General features: G+C 36.3%; 6 protein-coding genes across 6 annotated transcripts; 3 read left to right on the top strand and 3 right to left on the bottom strand.

Moving 5' to 3' along the window:
• Positions 1-1,413: 1,413 nt before the first annotated feature.
• On the bottom strand, positions 1,414-2,879 carry B0P05DRAFT_232892 (uncharacterized protein). The gene is made up of 4 exons (XM_051573285.1): positions 1,918-2,879; positions 1,739-1,864; positions 1,631-1,695; positions 1,414-1,589 (listed from the first exon to the last, which is right to left on the bottom strand). The coding sequence occupies exons 1-4, from the start codon at positions 2,635-2,637 to the stop codon at positions 1,481-1,483; spliced, it is 1,020 nt and encodes a 339-aa protein (XP_051431794.1). The 5' UTR covers positions 2,638-2,879; the 3' UTR covers positions 1,414-1,480.
• Positions 2,637-4,045, bottom strand: B0P05DRAFT_554835 (MOSC N-terminal beta barrel domain-containing protein). Its single transcript, XM_051579723.1, has 4 exons — positions 3,714-4,045; positions 3,127-3,672; positions 3,025-3,074; positions 2,637-2,975 (listed from the first exon to the last, which is right to left on the bottom strand). Exons 1-4 carry the CDS (start codon positions 3,875-3,877, stop codon positions 2,749-2,751), a joined length of 987 nt encoding a protein of 328 aa, XP_051431793.1. The 5' UTR covers positions 3,878-4,045; the 3' UTR covers positions 2,637-2,748.
• Positions 4,046-4,510: 465 nt separating this feature from the next.
• On the top strand, positions 4,511-5,793 carry B0P05DRAFT_476471 (uncharacterized protein; the record flags this gene model as incomplete). Its single annotated transcript, XM_051574904.1, has 4 exons — positions 4,511-4,603; positions 4,652-4,817; positions 4,870-5,023; positions 5,070-5,793. The coding sequence occupies 4 exons, from the start codon at positions 4,511-4,513 to the stop codon at positions 5,791-5,793; spliced, it is 1,137 nt and encodes a 378-aa protein (XP_051431792.1).
• On the bottom strand, positions 5,792-8,912 carry B0P05DRAFT_496536 (alginate lyase-domain-containing protein). Its single transcript, XM_051575391.1, has 3 exons — positions 7,933-8,912; positions 7,580-7,882; positions 5,792-7,533 (listed from the first exon to the last, which is right to left on the bottom strand). The coding sequence occupies exons 1-3, from the start codon at positions 8,683-8,685 to the stop codon at positions 5,929-5,931; spliced, it is 2,661 nt and encodes an 886-aa protein (XP_051431791.1). The 5' UTR covers positions 8,686-8,912; the 3' UTR covers positions 5,792-5,928.
• A 4,570-nt stretch (positions 8,913-13,482) lies between these two features.
• On the top strand, positions 13,483-15,130 carry B0P05DRAFT_554826 (kinase-like domain-containing protein). The gene is made up of 6 exons (XM_051579722.1): positions 13,483-13,669; positions 13,719-13,990; positions 14,033-14,063; positions 14,110-14,301; positions 14,357-14,664; positions 14,709-15,130. The coding sequence occupies exons 1-6, from the start codon at positions 13,588-13,590 to the stop codon at positions 15,081-15,083; spliced, it is 1,260 nt and encodes a 419-aa protein (XP_051431790.1). The 5' UTR covers positions 13,483-13,587; the 3' UTR covers positions 15,084-15,130.
• Positions 15,131-15,230: 100 nt separating this feature from the next.
• B0P05DRAFT_554823 (uncharacterized protein) lies at positions 15,231-15,910 on the top strand. The gene has a single exon (XM_051579721.1). The coding sequence runs from the start codon at positions 15,380-15,382 to the stop codon at positions 15,803-15,805; it is 426 nt and encodes a 141-aa protein (XP_051431789.1). The 5' UTR covers positions 15,231-15,379; the 3' UTR covers positions 15,806-15,910.
• Positions 15,911-16,712: the final 802 nt, after the last annotated feature.

Raw genomic sequence — 16,712 nt, 5'->3', positions numbered from 1 at the left:
GTTGTAGTTCGGTATATACTCCAATGTGTCCTACCCTATCTTTAAGAAGTGCATTACTCAACTTTCAAAGCCTTTAAAAGGTTATAATTAGGATGTTTATTCAACAGAATATATAAGATTAATAACGAGTATGACCGCCTTTGGCATCAATCACTGCCTGACATCGGTCAACCAAACATTCAGCAAACTCAACATCCATTTTTTCCCGCTCATCCCTAAAGAGAGCTTCTAAATCTTCTTCGCTGGAGACCTTGGACCTCTTGTCATTGATCTTACGCTCAAGAGCGTTCCAGACGTGCTCAATAGGGTTTAGATAAGGACATTGAGCTGGCCAGTACTCAAAGCCTTTGATCTGGTGAGTCTCTTTCCACCACTTTGCATAGCCGTCAGTATGACAGCTGGCACCATCTTCTCGCAAGGCGAACTCTTGCTCCTCGTTTAACTTCTTGAACCAGGTATGGAACTCACCCGCTAAAATGTTGATGTAGACATCCTGGTCTATACTACCATCAACAAACACCACAGGTCCAAAAGCGCCTACCCAAAAAAAAAAAAAAAAAAAAAAAAAAAAAAAAAAAAAACTCCAGAACATGACACCACCTCCTCCAAACTTCTATGTGGGTAGAATGTGGCCCCTTCTGGTGTCACTCAGCTTCTTTTCTGAGCACCCCAGAAACGCTATCATGGCCTCTACACAGTGAAAATGTAGTTCATCAGACCAGACAACGCGTCTTCTACTGATCATGCGTCCAGTTGAGATGTTCTTTTGCCCAACACGGTCTTTTTTTCATGTGTTGCTTAATAAAAGTAGGCAGCTAAACACGACTTGAATCCAATATTCTTCTTGCCAAACACTGGCGCCATTTGCTTTTAACCAGACAAAATATCCCTCTGAGCGTCTCGTGTAATTTTTCTCAGTTCTCTTTCGCTGGGGAGTTTTTTGGGTTTCCCCTTTGGCTTTTTAGGAAGAGGAGAATTTGTTTCCTTTATGCGTTTGATGCAGTCATCAACGCTGTTTCTCTTTATGTCTACTAACTTTGCAGTGCATTCAACAGATTTGATTTCTTTTAAAAGATAGTAGACACCCCAATATTGGTGCTCTTGGTATTTATTGTATGGACCGCGAGCTTGGTTTCTATAGTTGTCTGTAGTTGACTTTATGATAAAAGAAAAAGAATTGGAATGAAACAAACTCCTGAATTTCTTTTTATCAAGATGGCCAGCCATAAGCCATATATAGGCTTATTCAAATGAAATCTAGCTATAGTTCCAGGACAACTATCACAAAAGCCAGGCTCAAATACATTCACATTAGAGAATGATGTTCATGTAAAGTTTTGATTGGCTGGTTTATTTTCATACTATCAACTCAATTCATCTGCATGTAGATGGCCTGTTCGTACACCTACATTCAATGTTGCACATAAGTAAAGCATAAGCAGAAATACGATATACATACTTTGACTTAGGGAATGTACCTCTAAGGGCCCTTGTCGAACTTGCTTCTTTTTCTTTTTTGTCTACGAACAACAGCTACTGGTACTGGTGATTTATGAACCAAAAAAGTAGATACAGAACCCATAAGCAGGCTAAAGAGCATTAACATAAACAAATGATCATGAATGCTTACTTTCTAACAGAGCTTCGACCTCGACTGCCACACACTAACAGTGTATAATGATGATGTACTCTTGTCTAAAATCATTAGTTGATTCTCTAATCTACTTATTCAAATTACCAACGCCCTCAGCATATCTTTTACTCGTCCAACCACAACATGTGTTCTTAGTGTGATATTGAAGAGCATCATTTGGCTCAAAAGCTTTTTTGCTTCTACAATAAGAGCATTAGACACAACATGAAGCTAAAAGGATAAATGTCAGTAACTGCATACATTGTTGGCATGATGAACTTTACCTCTGATTTGAGATCCAAGCCAGTTTCTGTGACTATGTCAGGATTGTCGTCTCGATTCAGAACAGTTGCAACATCAAGTTCATCTCCATCACGCATCATGGTTCCCATTGTCCATTCGAGTGCATACAAACTCTCTTTACTAAAATCGCAAGCAACCAAATAAGCTTTTGATTTTCGTTTCGTACGATAAGCCATGGGCATAATACCAGTCTTGCCTGCTCCATAATATTGAATGACACTAAGCTTGGTGGGTTCTTCAATGACAGTAGGATTATCTGAAAAGACCAATAACTCACGCCGTATGGCCTCATTGAGTAATGTATTAGAACTAGAAGACTTCGGCTCATACGGAATATTGCGATTTTTTTCAGTTCGCTGTAAAAGTTCGGGATCATTGCTTAGTAAATCTTCTTCTGTATCAGCTTCTGCAACTCTTTTTTCATAAGCAGCGACTTCGTCTTCTTGTTTCTCTTGATATTCGTTCATTTCTCGAGATAACAATGTCATCATGTCATTGCCAGTGTATTTAGTACTCTCTTCAGATATGTTCTTTATTGCGTTTTGATCATCGCTCAAATCTGGATCACTGCTGATATCAGACGTATCTTGGTCTTGACTTGCATCATTTATCTCTAGCATTTCTTTCCTTAGCCATTCTCTACGCACTGGCTCTTCTGTTGTAAATGGAATAGGCTTATTATGCTCTGAATTAGTTGACATGATCAAACAATAAAAAAAGAAAAAAAAATAAATTTATTGGCTTTAGTCTGCATAAAACAATGGCCTGCTTTTTTGAGGTAATGATGATGATAATCATGTGACATCAATGTTCTAAGCAGTAGGTGGTAAAGGGCCTTGCTTGTATTCCTCTGGAATGCGTTCCAACACCTCAACTCTATCACCTACACGAATCTTACCAGTTGTCAAAGGAACAACATCACAGCAAAATTGGCCATGGTTGGGTTGATCAACAAACCGTCTTCTTATCTTCAGGTAGTCAGTAGGACCTTTTCCATCCCAAGCATCTTTCTTGCCAGTATCTTGATCAATACCAGGCACTAAAATCATGCCATGATCAGTCACTGTTTCATGTTCATTCATTATTACCTGTGCATCGGGCAATAGGCTGAATGATATAAACAGTTACTTCACCCACTCTTTTATAAATGACAGGTCAACTCCATTATTCTCATTGTACACGTCACTCACTTTGCTACCAACCATTGATCTTCTTCCCAAGGAATTGTTCCCGAGATAGTGATATTGTTTCTAAAGCGAACCATAGGAATACGATTGCCTTTACTGATCCTAGTCTCGACAAGTCCCTTGTTTACGTCTTCCAAGCTACTTGTGAATCCAAAAGAAATAGGAGACCAATCGGCAAAAGGAGAATGAACACCGTCTAATTTAGGATGAGCAGGTCTACAATAGACACCATGTTTAGGATTATCCAATGTCACCAATCGGACTTGATTGATAGGATCGTCTTCACTGACAGGATCATCCATATTATGGTTGTTTTCTCGATCATGTTTACGATGATTTATAAGGAACTGAGTGATCCACTCAGCTGCTTTGTCGCCCACATCGTATACTGTCAATCTATCTTGCCAGAGCTGGACAGTGCGAGTGGGTAACTTGCTCAACTCTTGCTTTAATGGAAGTGTCAAGGGTTCTTGTCCTTCGGCTGAAAGAGTAAATGTATTTTCTTTCTCGTCATAAGAAGGTAAAAGAAGTGACAAAGAAGCGTATTTTCTATGCCAAGATAAGAACGAGTTTATATATATGTATTTTACCTTTGAGTGACAAATCGGTTGCTGTCAGCATAGACAATCATAAAACGACGATCATGCTTTATTCCTAAATTATCTACTTCGCACTCTTGTAACTTGATGTAGTGGCAAGATTTGATGGGATAGATGTGAATACTTTCAACGGTAGGTTGGTTGACAAACGGCATAACAAAGAGAGAGAGAGAGGAAGAAAAAAAATTAAAAATAAAAGTCAAGGATCCACTCCATTTTTTGGTCACGTGTCATGCACACAAGGTGTCATATGCTCGTAGTAACCTGCTGTCGAGAAAAAGAAATAATCACAGAATACATTCATGCAATAATGTTTGTTACTGTGGTAACAAACGTCCGAGCATGAGTGGATATCAACTTCACTGGTGGCTTTGACTGAGATTAAAATCGGGAACAGTAACTTGAACCAACAATGGATTGAATTTTTTTCTTTTTTTTTTTTCAAACTACTTACAATGAAGTCTTCTGATAAAAAGTGTTGCAAGTGTAAAACAGCAGACGCTACTGTTCTTGTACGTCAAGCCTGTTACTGCCAGTAAATATCATAAAGTTATAGTAATCAGTACCTAACCTGTCAAAAAAAATTATACAGATCTTGTTTTATTTTTGTTTTTATTGGTAAATATAGATCGATCTTGCTTCGTTTGAAGGACAACAACAGAAAGAATGGCAAAGTATTGCTAGCATGCTCGGGTGGACCTTCCTCCATGTAAGTTGTTGATTTTATAACGAGGCCATTCATTTTTTTTTTTGTGTGTAGTGCTATGCTTAATTTGACAAAAAACTTTATGCGTATTGTACCTTCAGAAAAGAAAAAGATCCAACTTATTCCTGAAGCTATTGTTTGTCATATTGATGAAAGTGTATTATTTGAATCTACTGTAAGTAGCCATACTATACAGGTGTTAGAAAACTTATTATTTATGTAGTCTGGTTCTGCTGAAAAGCTTGGACAAACAGTCAAGGAACACTATTCAGAATTCGAATTCTTTAGCCATCGTTTGGAACAAGTGTTTGGACCCGAATTTGCAAAGAGTGCTGAATTCAACAAGATATTGAAGTCTACTTCTGGCGGTACTGAGAATGAAGATTATGGTAAGAATTGCTGCGAATCAGACTACATCGAGCCTAAATCTTGTAAATTTAGAACACTATATTCAATGCGTACAAAAGAATTCAGACAAACCATTAGCAAATCAATTGAAGCAACTGTTTTCTAGCATTAAAAAGACAACTGCTAAAGAAGATTTGCTTTGGAATATTAAGATGGCCATGCTTGTTCATGTTGCTCGACGAGAAGGGTAAAGATCTATCTGTACATGCCAAATATTTATGTCTATTGTTTAGTTGTATGTACATTTTTATGGCTGATTCAGCTACTCGTCAGGCTATCAAAATGATTTCCATGACAAGTAAGGGACGTGGATACAGTTTGCCGTTGGATATTGGTGTGGACAATCAACAAAGTTTTTCTGATGTGTGCATTATGAGACCTATGAAAGACATGCTATCAAAAGAAATTGGATTCTACAACTACTTTTTCAAGATTGACAAGTTTGTTTTGTCACCCTTTAATTTTGGTACCATGATGGCAGGAAAGACATCCATTGATCGTCTTACAGAAGAATTTATTGTGGGCATTGAACGTGAATTTCCATCTACTGTGAGTACTATTTGCCGTACTGTACTCAAGTTATCTCCTTCTGCTGATATGGATTTGAAAAGGACATGTGCTATGTGCTTGATGCCTATTGAAGCTGGTATTGCTGAGTGGAGAAGACACATTACTGTGACAGAAGTGAAGGATGCTGAAAAACCAACAATAGAAGGATGCTGTTCTAAGGATACAGGCTGCTGTGGTGGTAGTGGCTGCGATAGTGAAGAAAAAGTACCCAAGGTTGACTTAAACCAGTTCTTGTGTTATAGCTGTCAAGTCAACCTTAAAGATTATAATGCAGAATCTATTGAATCATTGCCAACTTATGTAAATGAATCTATTTATAATCAAAGTAGAGACAATAGATTACTAGATCAAATCAAGGATTTTTTGATAGAAGACAATGATGAATAAATCTGTTAAGAAATGTCTTTTTTTTTATTGCAAGAGTGTGTTTGTGTATATATGTTGCATGTATATAAATATGTGATTGTGTGTACAAGTAAAAAGTCTAAGAAAAATGAAAAAATAAAGAGAAAGCAGGTAAAATCAAGGTGCAGAACTAAGCATCCAAAAAGGCGGAATACCAAGTCTTCCTTTGATTTCATCGTCATACATTAATTTAGCAATATCTTGTTGAATGTCCAAAAGGCCTGGTTCTTGACCCAACAAATCCCATCTTTCACCAAAATCAGTCAAATGTTTTGTCATCCAAATTCGATCAGCTTCTGTTCTTTCTTTTACGGCTGGGTCTACTGGCGTATTTGCATGGTGACTATGACTAAAGGCAGCCTGTGCCATATAAGCCAAGGGCTGTAAACGTGACTTGACAAAGGCAGCATCCCCAGCAGTCAAACTAGGCAAAGCGTCTGAATTTTTCTTGAGATGAGCCACAACAGAATGCGAAATTTGACCCTGATTAGCAGCTGTATAGTGCCAGATATCCTTTGCAATGCCCGCATTTTGAATACCTCTTGTGAGCAAGGTCCAATACTGCAGATTCAATGTTTCATAGTGAAGCATGGCTCTCCATTCGACTTGTTTATCCATCTCGATATTACTAGACAATAGACGACCGCGTGTAGAACTTTCTTCGTAGGGCTGAGAACCGTCTTCTCTAAACTGTTTGCCAATGCGCATACGACAACGATTGGCTACGCGCAAAAACAGTCTTACATCATCTGTAAATGCTGCCATCGCTGTGATCTGAAGGTCGTACAAAACGCCACGATGATCTGTCATCTGAGCCAAATGAATACCGGTTGGTGAAGTTACCAGGTATTCCAGAAATTCTGCCGTGATTGCCTGTAGATCGATGTATTCTTTGTGAGTTAAAGCCTGCATGTGTCGAAGCATACGTATACAGTCCAGAAGAGAAGATACGTCTGTCTTGGTCAAATCAGAGGTGTTAAGGATACGGTTGTTGCTATACTTGGGTACGACATGAGAAATGCGACTTAGACTAGGAAAGTAATAGCCTTGGTCAGATAAGAAGTCAAGCAAATGACTATCGTCTGGAATACGACGTGCAGAGTTATACTCGTCTTCGTCTTCAACAGCATATTCGTTCAGGAAATGTACACGAATCAGATTAGCAGCACCACGACCATACTTTTCATTGCCTGTAAAATAGTTGGCCATTGTCAAAATAGTCACATTTTGAGAAAGAGGACCCAATTCATCTTTTTCAGGCACAGTGTCAAAGGGAAGCCCATCTTCTTTATCTGTAGCAGAGGAAATGGGTGCTAATCGCTTTTGGCTTTCTTCCAATATCAAATCTGCCTTTTTCTCTAATTGTTCAATAGCAAAACCTACTTCACCATTGTTCATCCAACGATCATATCTTACTTGATTCATTGATTTTTCATTGTACAAAAAGAGTTTGTCATGGTGGAATTTTGTACGAGCAATGTTTTCATCCAAACTATCCAAGGAAGATTGAATGGCCATCAAACGATTAAAGGCACGAATAGAAGAGGCTTCTTTTTTGTTTTCTTCCTGAGAGGGATTACCAGAAAACAAACGAAAGACCCAGCCAATATTCTTGAAATTACCCTTATCTTTACTATAAGGACGCTCTGTAGGTTCCCAAGGTACAGTAGGTCTGTTTAATCTTCTGTTTTCAAGAGCACCTAAGCGCCACAATAATTCAAGCTATAGAATGATCAGCATGGATAAGATCAAACGGTAAACACTTTACCTTGCTTCTTCTACCATAACGCATATTCAGGTTATATTCTTCAGTGGAATCATATCGAAATATAATTTGTGGTTCTTCTGGTGTCTTGGGCCGTTCATCAAGGTTGTTGAGCAGGACAGAGTTGTTCAAAAGACGCGTCATGGGCACGACAAAATATTTAGTGTCTTTACCGTATTTCTCAAGCTGTGATCTGATCTCCTCAAACCCATTTCTGCTCAAGTAACAGTTACCATCAAAAGGCATAATCCATCTTGCATTGGGTATACTACGTCCATGCTCGATGGCTGTATTACGTCCACCGTTCTAAAGAAAACAATGTCAATAAGCCTTGTTAAAAAAATAAACAAACTCACATTATTCATAGCATAAAGGTTCTTGGTATGATACGTGTAATCCAATGCTCGAAGTTTAGATACTTTAGAGAATCGACGATAATCATCAGAATGAAGAAAGTCTGCGTCAGGGAACTTTTCTAGTTGAAAGTCAAGTTGTTCATATTCTTGTTGAATAAAGGGCACTCGAATATACTCCATATTATACGAATCAAGTAACCGAATGATAGTGGCCTCGTTGACTGGGTCAATAATGCGGTTCAGCAGAAAGATTTTGCGTGTCTTTGGGAAACTGGGTTCGTGGTCTAGAATAAACTGTAGATTGGAAAGTGTCTGGCCTTCTTTGTGGCGCGGTGGGAGATCATTACCAATAATACGGTAAAGGATGATCTGATCTCGTTCAACAGATGTAGGTAAAGGATTCTCTTTGATGCTCCAATTGGGATGTGTCTTAGCATCATGTCGAATAAACCGAAAGAAAGGAATATAGCCAAAGATAAACAATAGTCCTACAACAACAAGAAACAACTTGAACCATTTGTGCTGTAGCAATGATAGAGTAGAGCGTCTTGCTGAAGCAGTGCTGGCAGTATACTTTTTGTCTTTACTGTTGTTATAAAAGCCTTTGTCTCTCTTTGAGGAAGATGAAGAAGGACCCAAGTCAAGAGATAACATTTCAAGATGAGTTTGACTTGGTTTTCTGTGTTTTGTAATGTATTCGGAAGAAGAAGAAGGGTGGCTATTTACATCGTGTTTCAAAAAAGGTGGTAACATCCTCTGGCTCTAACCCTATGTTATTTATGTGTATATTTATTGGGGGGCAGAAGGGGGTGGATATAAATAATATAAATAAGGGGGCAAAACTAGTGTGTATGGGGGAGACAAGGAAAGAAGAAGCGTATTTAAATAGTGTATATGCTCCCTTTTAAAATGAGCCCAAAATGTAACAAAGAAATCTGATTTTACTGCCTTGAAGCGATGCGTCATTTTTTAAGAAAGATAAACTTAAAAAAAATAAGGCTATTCTCCTTTCTTAACCTTCGCCTTGCATTTTTCTGTCAATTGGTTTTAACCAACATTATAAGTGATTAGCTTGAACTAAAATGTACCTGTATAACTGCTATTTATAAGTTGAGGCTCCGGGATGGGCATTGCACAGATCTATTTTTCGTTCGTTTCGATTTACAAAAAAGGAAATATGAGACAAAATCAACATTGCATTTAATCCATATCGAGTGCTGCCTTTTTACCGTACATATTCGAATAGAGATGTATTATAAACTCTTTAATGATTTTGTGTAGCTCAAGTCCAAAAATACTGATTTAAAAAAAAAATTAAAAAAAAAGGTACAACGTGTATATAGATCCGAATAGAGATAGGATTATTAAAACCAAGAATATTTTCCATTGAAGTTTTACTTTCAAAAAAGCTAGATACTTGAAAACAAAGTATACATTTGTTGGCTGAGTATTGACTTTGAAATAAGGGCCAGTTTGGCTTGTCTTTAACACCTGAGCACAACAGTGATTTAACCAAACGAGAAAGTCAATTTTCTGATTTATAACTGGAATCGATTTTTACTTTTTTTTTTATTACCACCTTCACAGCCAAAACTATACGATAGAACCATTTCTTTAACTAAACTGTCATTCATACAAAAGACATGCTGTACATTGTTCTTGAATATGCGTTGTTTTATTAATGAATGCAGTCTGTGTGTTATTCCATTCGACTCAACGTTCATTTCTAAAAGACAAAAGACATCAACACATTTGAAAAGCATATAAAATAGAGCACTTTGACATTTTTATTCAACCCTTTCAATATGCCTAGAGCAAGTACTGCTTGATTTATCAGAATTATAATATCAATTAATAACAAGTAAAAAAGTACTATTAGGATAAGACTATAATGTCAGAATATCTAATAACAAGCCTAATTGATACATTTTCCCAAATAATGTAATCATGTCGTGTCTATTCTTATGCACGATAAAGCACTACTACTATAAATGGTGGTGCCCCATCAAACAAATGGATTATTCACCTTTTTACTTTTTTTCCCTTGCAATGACTTTGTTCATGGTCTCATAAAGCTCGTTTCTTATAAGATCTTGTGCAAATGGTTAAACTCTTTAATGCTCTTGCAACCTTTTAAGAGTTTCTGAATGAGAGATCAATTTTCTCAACTCAATCCATCGCGGTTTTGCTTTCTTCGTTGATAGCCTTTCTCTGCCCATTTTCATAGAAGAAACAGGTACTCACATTCAGGTAAGAGATCATTGATACGCTATGACAGCTACGTGCGTATTATTGACAATACCCATTGTCCGAAACTATAAGATTGGTATGCTTTCACATACGCTTAAAAGAGGGGATTAAGTAGGGTAAATTTACCCCCTCCCCAGTTTCCATACAGTTTCACACGCATCACTACATCAATACCCACAAGTTACACCTATGTGGGGCTAAAATCCAGCTTTTTTTCCAGTAATTAAGCAGAGAGTATGGGTAACATTTTCATACATTTAGCGTCCTTGTAATAGGGCAGGTCTTAGCTTTCATCTACAATAAACACACATTGCATATCCAATCAAAACGAACAAGCATACTATAAAATCATGTATATAGAACAGCGGTTTTTATTATAAAAGTATATAACGAGATGACCACTAATCTTCGAGTCCACATAATCGGTTTTAGGCATTGACTTAAATCCACTATACTCTTGCTGAACTATTGATAATCATGTATCAGCGTTATCCTTAATTCAGTCATATATATTCTTGGGAATTATAGTACAGAACAATAAATGTTGGAGTAGCTAGATCAGCAACTGTGATGACTTTGGATCAACAATTTCTTAATAAAGTCAAACATGATGATTGATTAGAATTTAAATGTGTAAGATGCTTCAAATCAAAAATGAAATGTTGCAATTTCTAAGAAGGATAATACAGTGATTCAGCTTTGAAAAAGAGAGATGGATAGTCGTAAAAAACAGTTTTTTGGATATGATCTCTACCTCCATTTCGGCCGCCTAAAAACACTAAACTGGCATATATTTGAGGTGTGCGCATGCACTGGCTTTTAAATCAGCTTCTAATAAAATCTCTCGCTTATATTCTTTTTCTCTTTACAATTTAAAATCTCGGTTTTATTTCAAAGATGTCATCTTTCTTTTTCTTTTCTCTTTTTTACAGCCTACTAAATTAATCAGCCGCATTATTTAATACCATTCCTTGGTCATTGATATGGAAGCAATTGCAAAGATCTCTTTTTTAAAATTCTTAACAAAACCAAATCAACTATTAAAAGACTTTGCTGTTGCATAAGACATCTGTCTTTTAAATTCTTTGGCATTACTAGCTATCCCAATTGGTGGATCACCGATCATAGCCTGGCTTGTAATTTGGCTGAGAGCATAAAATAGCAGAGAAAAATAAAACAATGTACGCCTGATCCACATAGACTTTTTGACGCGTTTCTTTTCAAATTGTCTTTTTACTGATGTGCTTCAACTGACTTTACTTCTTGCAAGAGCAATGACACTGAGTTTACCTTTGAAGACTTCATTCGAAGTCACTATGCATCGATCAGAAGCGCGATCAACCCTATTGACACGGAAGAGTTCAGTAACTGGTTTGCTCTTTTCTCAAAAAGTGCAAAGCAATATGGACTTGAGAAGTATGTATAAATGATACTCATAAATAATTATAGACTCAGTATAATTTTGTTTTCAGGTAAAGAAAGGATACGATGCAAAAGCATGGAACACTCTGGTAAATCTCTAATAATTTAATTTTATATTTTTGCTCTAACTGTCGTTTGCCTAGGTTGTTTTTAAAGAGCCTGTAAGCACAAAGAGAAGCCATGCAAATGCTAATGTAGTTGAAGTGTAAGTCAATTGTTTTCTTTACTATAAAGATCCAATTCTGCTTTTTAATAAACTTTCTTCTGCCTACTGATGCAAAAGTAAGAGTTAGTTTATTTTTTTCTTCTCGTTAAATAGTCGTTTTCAAAACAGTCGCTTATGAAGCCACGTTCGAAGAATCTTGCAAACAGCCTTTACAATTTGATTGTCAATATACAGTTTACTTGAGAAAAAGGTAGATGTCTTAAGATAGATTTATTTTCTACTTTAGTACTATAGAAAGATATATTGCTGTTCAAGTGGATGATATTTTGAAGTATTACTTCTTGTATGTATATAACTCAGCCCTTTTTACTGATCGATAAACAACATAGTTTATCTCTTATCTGACAATGATAGTATTATCCAGGTTTTCATCTCTTTTGTCTTTTTTTCTTTTCGCTAGATGTTTGCTAAAGAATAGTTAAGTTACCAAAAAGGTATATAAGAAAGTGTTGCATTAGTCTACAAGAAATAATCCTTGAGAATAATGCAGCAAAGTTCTCCAATCAGCAGAGCAAACCGGGGCAGACTTATTTCATCCTGGCAGGGAGATTCTGAGTCGATATGCGAACGAGGCCTACAAGTAGCTTGCTTGCAAGAGAAGCAAAATTCAGCACAAACAGAAAAAATAGTTGTATCTCCCTCCCCTCGGTGTACTTCAACGCGTGTACATGAAATTTAACTCTCATGGTGTATGCTTCTTTCTCAAAATAACTTTAGAATGTCAAAAGAAGAATCTTTTCATAAAGCAAATTATGTCAAGATCCATTTTTCAAGTGGTGATCATCAAGAATCTTTTGTCGTTGAGCCTCACAGCGAAAAATTGACTGATTTCAAGAGCTGCAATCTTTACATTGGATAGGCTCTGAATAAGAGAAAGAATTCATTGAGAAATTCAAGAGCAATCCTTATACCACCCTAAAAAGCTTTGTGCTTGCTTTAATCTCGCTCAAGAGAATTCTTTTTGGGGATTGAGGAAAGTACTGATTTTCTTGGAGACTTCCGAAAGTGACAAAAGGATACAAAGGGCAGATATTCTATGTTCAAGTTTCTACCAACAAGGACTATATGACTGTATTTGCTGCTCCAGATATAATGAAATATAAACCTCCCTTTTATAAGCAATTAGTTGTCACTGATGTCACATATAGAGCAGTGGTTGATCCCAAAAAAGTATCTTTGTTCTTCTTTCGTATTCGTACCTGATATTCAGATGAGTGTTGTCTTTTTTTAGGCCATTATTAGCAGCTTGGAAGCCAGAGCTTTTGCTCTCTATTTTGTCCAAATGTTCCAACACATTAAACTGAATAAGCATCAGTTTTTTGGGCATGTGATGGACTTTTTTACTGCAAAACGACATGAGTTTATTCATTCATTCAACTATTATTATCGTAATAGTAAAGATACTATAAGTCACTTGAAAGGTAAATGAGAACTTAGACTTGCTTTATCGCTTTTTTCAAACTCGGAATACACCTGTTCTCTCTGCCCTCACTTTACTTTGATATTTAGGTTTTCGAGGAATCAGAATTAATAGCGCCTATATGTATATAACTATGATTCGACCATTTCGAAATAAAAGGACATGTATGCTAACAGAGGTATGCTGCTGATTCCTATCTGTATCAGCCATATGAGTCTAGTCATAAGCTAGAATCTTTAGCTGCGTTTCAATTAGATCAATTACAGCCACATTGTTTTACTATGTTTTAATTTTTGATTGTTGTTTTTCTCTTACTACTCCACAAGAAGCACCTGTAATGTTACCAGATATAATATGTAACAACAAATATCAAAGAAAAGAAAAGTTAGGAAGCGGATCATTTGGTACAATCTATAAAGGTATTCTATCATGGTTGATGTACACCTTGTAACTCACATTGTACAATAGTCATTGAAATAAAAACAAATCGCGTCTACGCCGCAAAAGCAGAACTTAAAAGAGGACCATACCAGCAAATAAAAGAAGAAAGAGACATATACCGCGGACTTCCACCAAACCCAAAAGGCTTCCTTGAGCTACATGAATATTTCTCTACAGTCGAATCTAGTTATAGATGCTTAATCCTAACACTTGTTGATAAAAACTTGGAATCTGTACTTCATGCTGTACCTCATAAGAAATTTAAACTGAAGAGTGTTCTTATGCTGGGCATTCAACTGGTAACCTTGCTAATGAAAGTAGACAGAAAACTAATTTATTAGATCGATCGTGTTGAAACACTGCATAATGCTGGTAAATTGTTTCTACTGTTTCTCTTTTATCACTCACATCAAAGTAGGTTTTGTTCATCGTGACATTAAGCCTGATAATCTTGCAATGGGTCTAGACGATGAATCATCCACTCTGTATATGCTTGACTTGGGTCTCGGTAAACGATACATGCAGGGAAACCGCCATATTTCTATGAGACATGATAAAAGCCTTACCGGTACTGCAAGATATGCAAGTATGAATTCACATAGAGGATATGGTAATGATCTCTTTTTTTCTTTTTCATACGATAACGTACTTACTTTATACTATAGAACTTTCTCGTCGAGATGACATGGAATCAATTGCTTATGTTCTTATTTATATGTTAAGAGGAAATCTTCCTTGGCAGGGTTTCCATACAAATTGCGAGCTGACCAAGTATAGACAGATATACCAGTCAAAAAAACAGACATCAATGCAGTCATTATGCAGAGGATTTGAACCTGAAATTGGTGAATTTCTTGAATATACTCGAAAACTTGAATTTGAAGAGAAACCTGACTATGAAGGATGGCGTCAAAAGTTTAGGGCAGTTATGGAGCGCAAAAAATATGACTTTGACTACATTTATTGCTGGACTGTAAGTGACTTGTTTATGCATTCCAATGTATTTATGTTGTATAGTTACCTACCGACAAGGCTTACAGAGACAAGGAAGAAGCAAAGGCCAAGGCACAAGCCGAAGCAAAGAGATTAAGGGAAATGAGAGCAAGAAAACTAGCAGCAGAAAAGAGAAGAAGAGACAAATTGAAGAAAAGAAGAGTTTGGGCACCTAATTACAATGATAATATCTTCCCTTCAAAAATGCCTTTAGATCAGCGCCGTGCACTTGTATTACAACAAATGCAAAGAGGACCTCTTCAAGATGGTGGCACGCCACAACCTATACCTTTACAGGAATTCAGTCCCTTCTTCCCTGCTTACCAGCCTGTTCAATTTCCTGTTCTGTTTGATCAGCCTCCTACAAATTTGCAGCCTGGTTCTTTCTTTTTATTTTAAATAAATTATAAAAAGTATTTTTGCACTACACAGTGTACAGCACTAAACTATATAGATATAATAAGAAAAGGGGCTACACAACCTTTATTTAGAACATGTATAAATTTTTTGTATTTCTTTTTTCATTTTCTCTCTTTCTTATTCTCTTATTGTTATATTATGAACTTTGTAGCTTTTCAGGAGCTCATAAAACAATAAATTTCTATTAAAACATCAATACATACACTCTCTCCTTTCCTTAATCTATTCCTTTTCTTTCTTTTTATACAATCCTTTCTCCCTCCCTCCCTCCCCCAATGAGCTCACCAAGAAAATCTCTTAAGCGTAAATTTACAATGAAAACTGTACGATTTGCCTCAGAAGTCACTGTTCTGGAAACATACTCTGCTGATGAATATGATCGCTCTGACATTTTTTCGACTCCTGTGCTTTATAAATTAAACCCGACCATCAAACCACCTCAATTGACTCTCGAGATTTTGCCTCATCTTGTCAAAGACGAAGACATGATGTCTAGTCCAGAAAACAGTCCAAACACTCCACCCATCTTATCCATGACTGACCATTACTTTGGACAAAAGAAAAGAAAGAAATTACAACGACCTAAGCTTACTATAGACACCAACATTTGCTCAGATCCTTTATTTTTCACTTGTTTATCGACAAACTACAAAAACGATACCTCGAGCACTGATGATTTTCTAGTGCCTACCATTCTGTAAAATGTATCAAAATAAAATGTAACACAAGTGTTACAACAGATTTATATTTTTAATTGAATTATTTATTTTTATACAATAAAAACATGTTATATTCTAGGATTTGTTCATTAACTGAGAGGCGTACCATGGATCGTCCTTTGTGTAATGTAATATATTTCAATTTCTGATGTCTCTCAGGCCATACCTTACTATATAAAGAGCTATTTGAACCAGTGAATAAGAATACGTCTTGAATTGCTTTCATGGCACTAAGCCACTTGAACACAATGAGGAGATGTCAATATTGACAATTAAAAAGGTGTGCAACAGTGTCATAACTTTAAAAGAGTCAACGCAGAATAGGTGTAATTTTTGTAGATATAATTCATGAGAGACAGGCGATTTTTGCTGCCTTCTCTTTTCTTGAGTCAGAGAGCAGAAATATATATATTCTTCATGGCTTCAATCATTTGTTTTCTTTGCCTCCAAAAAATTCCTATATTGTCTTTTTTTTTTTCTTTTTTTTGTTCAACGCATTGATTTAATGCTGACTAATATGAGTGTATATATTAGTTTTAGAGTAGCTCTGAAATCCGAAGAAAAATACATGGAAAAAATAGCCGCTTTGTCTAATTATAAAGCATCCTTTTGGCTATTTTCAAACAGAAGATCAAGAATTCTTTCAGCCAATAACTGGTACAATCGTATACCAATTTGATCATGCTAATGTTGATAGTGTTAGCTGAGTTATTCTTTTAAACAAACAACACTACAAACTATATTTTACTAGTGCTATTTTTTTTATTAAGGAAACAAAAAAAAACACAGTATCTACAGGTATGGTTCTCTGGCCAAGCTTGAATTCCTGGATATATAAATAAATCAAGACTGCTCAAATAGTATCAACATGGTAATCCTCATAAAACAC

Source organism: Gilbertella persicaria (genome assembly GCF_025201335.1).
Source record: "Gilbertella persicaria strain CBS 190.32 chromosome Unknown B0P05scaffold_41, whole genome shotgun sequence".
Taxonomy (NCBI): domain Eukaryota; kingdom Fungi; phylum Mucoromycota; class Mucoromycetes; order Mucorales; family Choanephoraceae; genus Gilbertella; species Gilbertella persicaria.
Note: the sequence above shows the minus strand (reverse complement) of the source record. Positions and strands in the feature narration are given on the sequence as shown.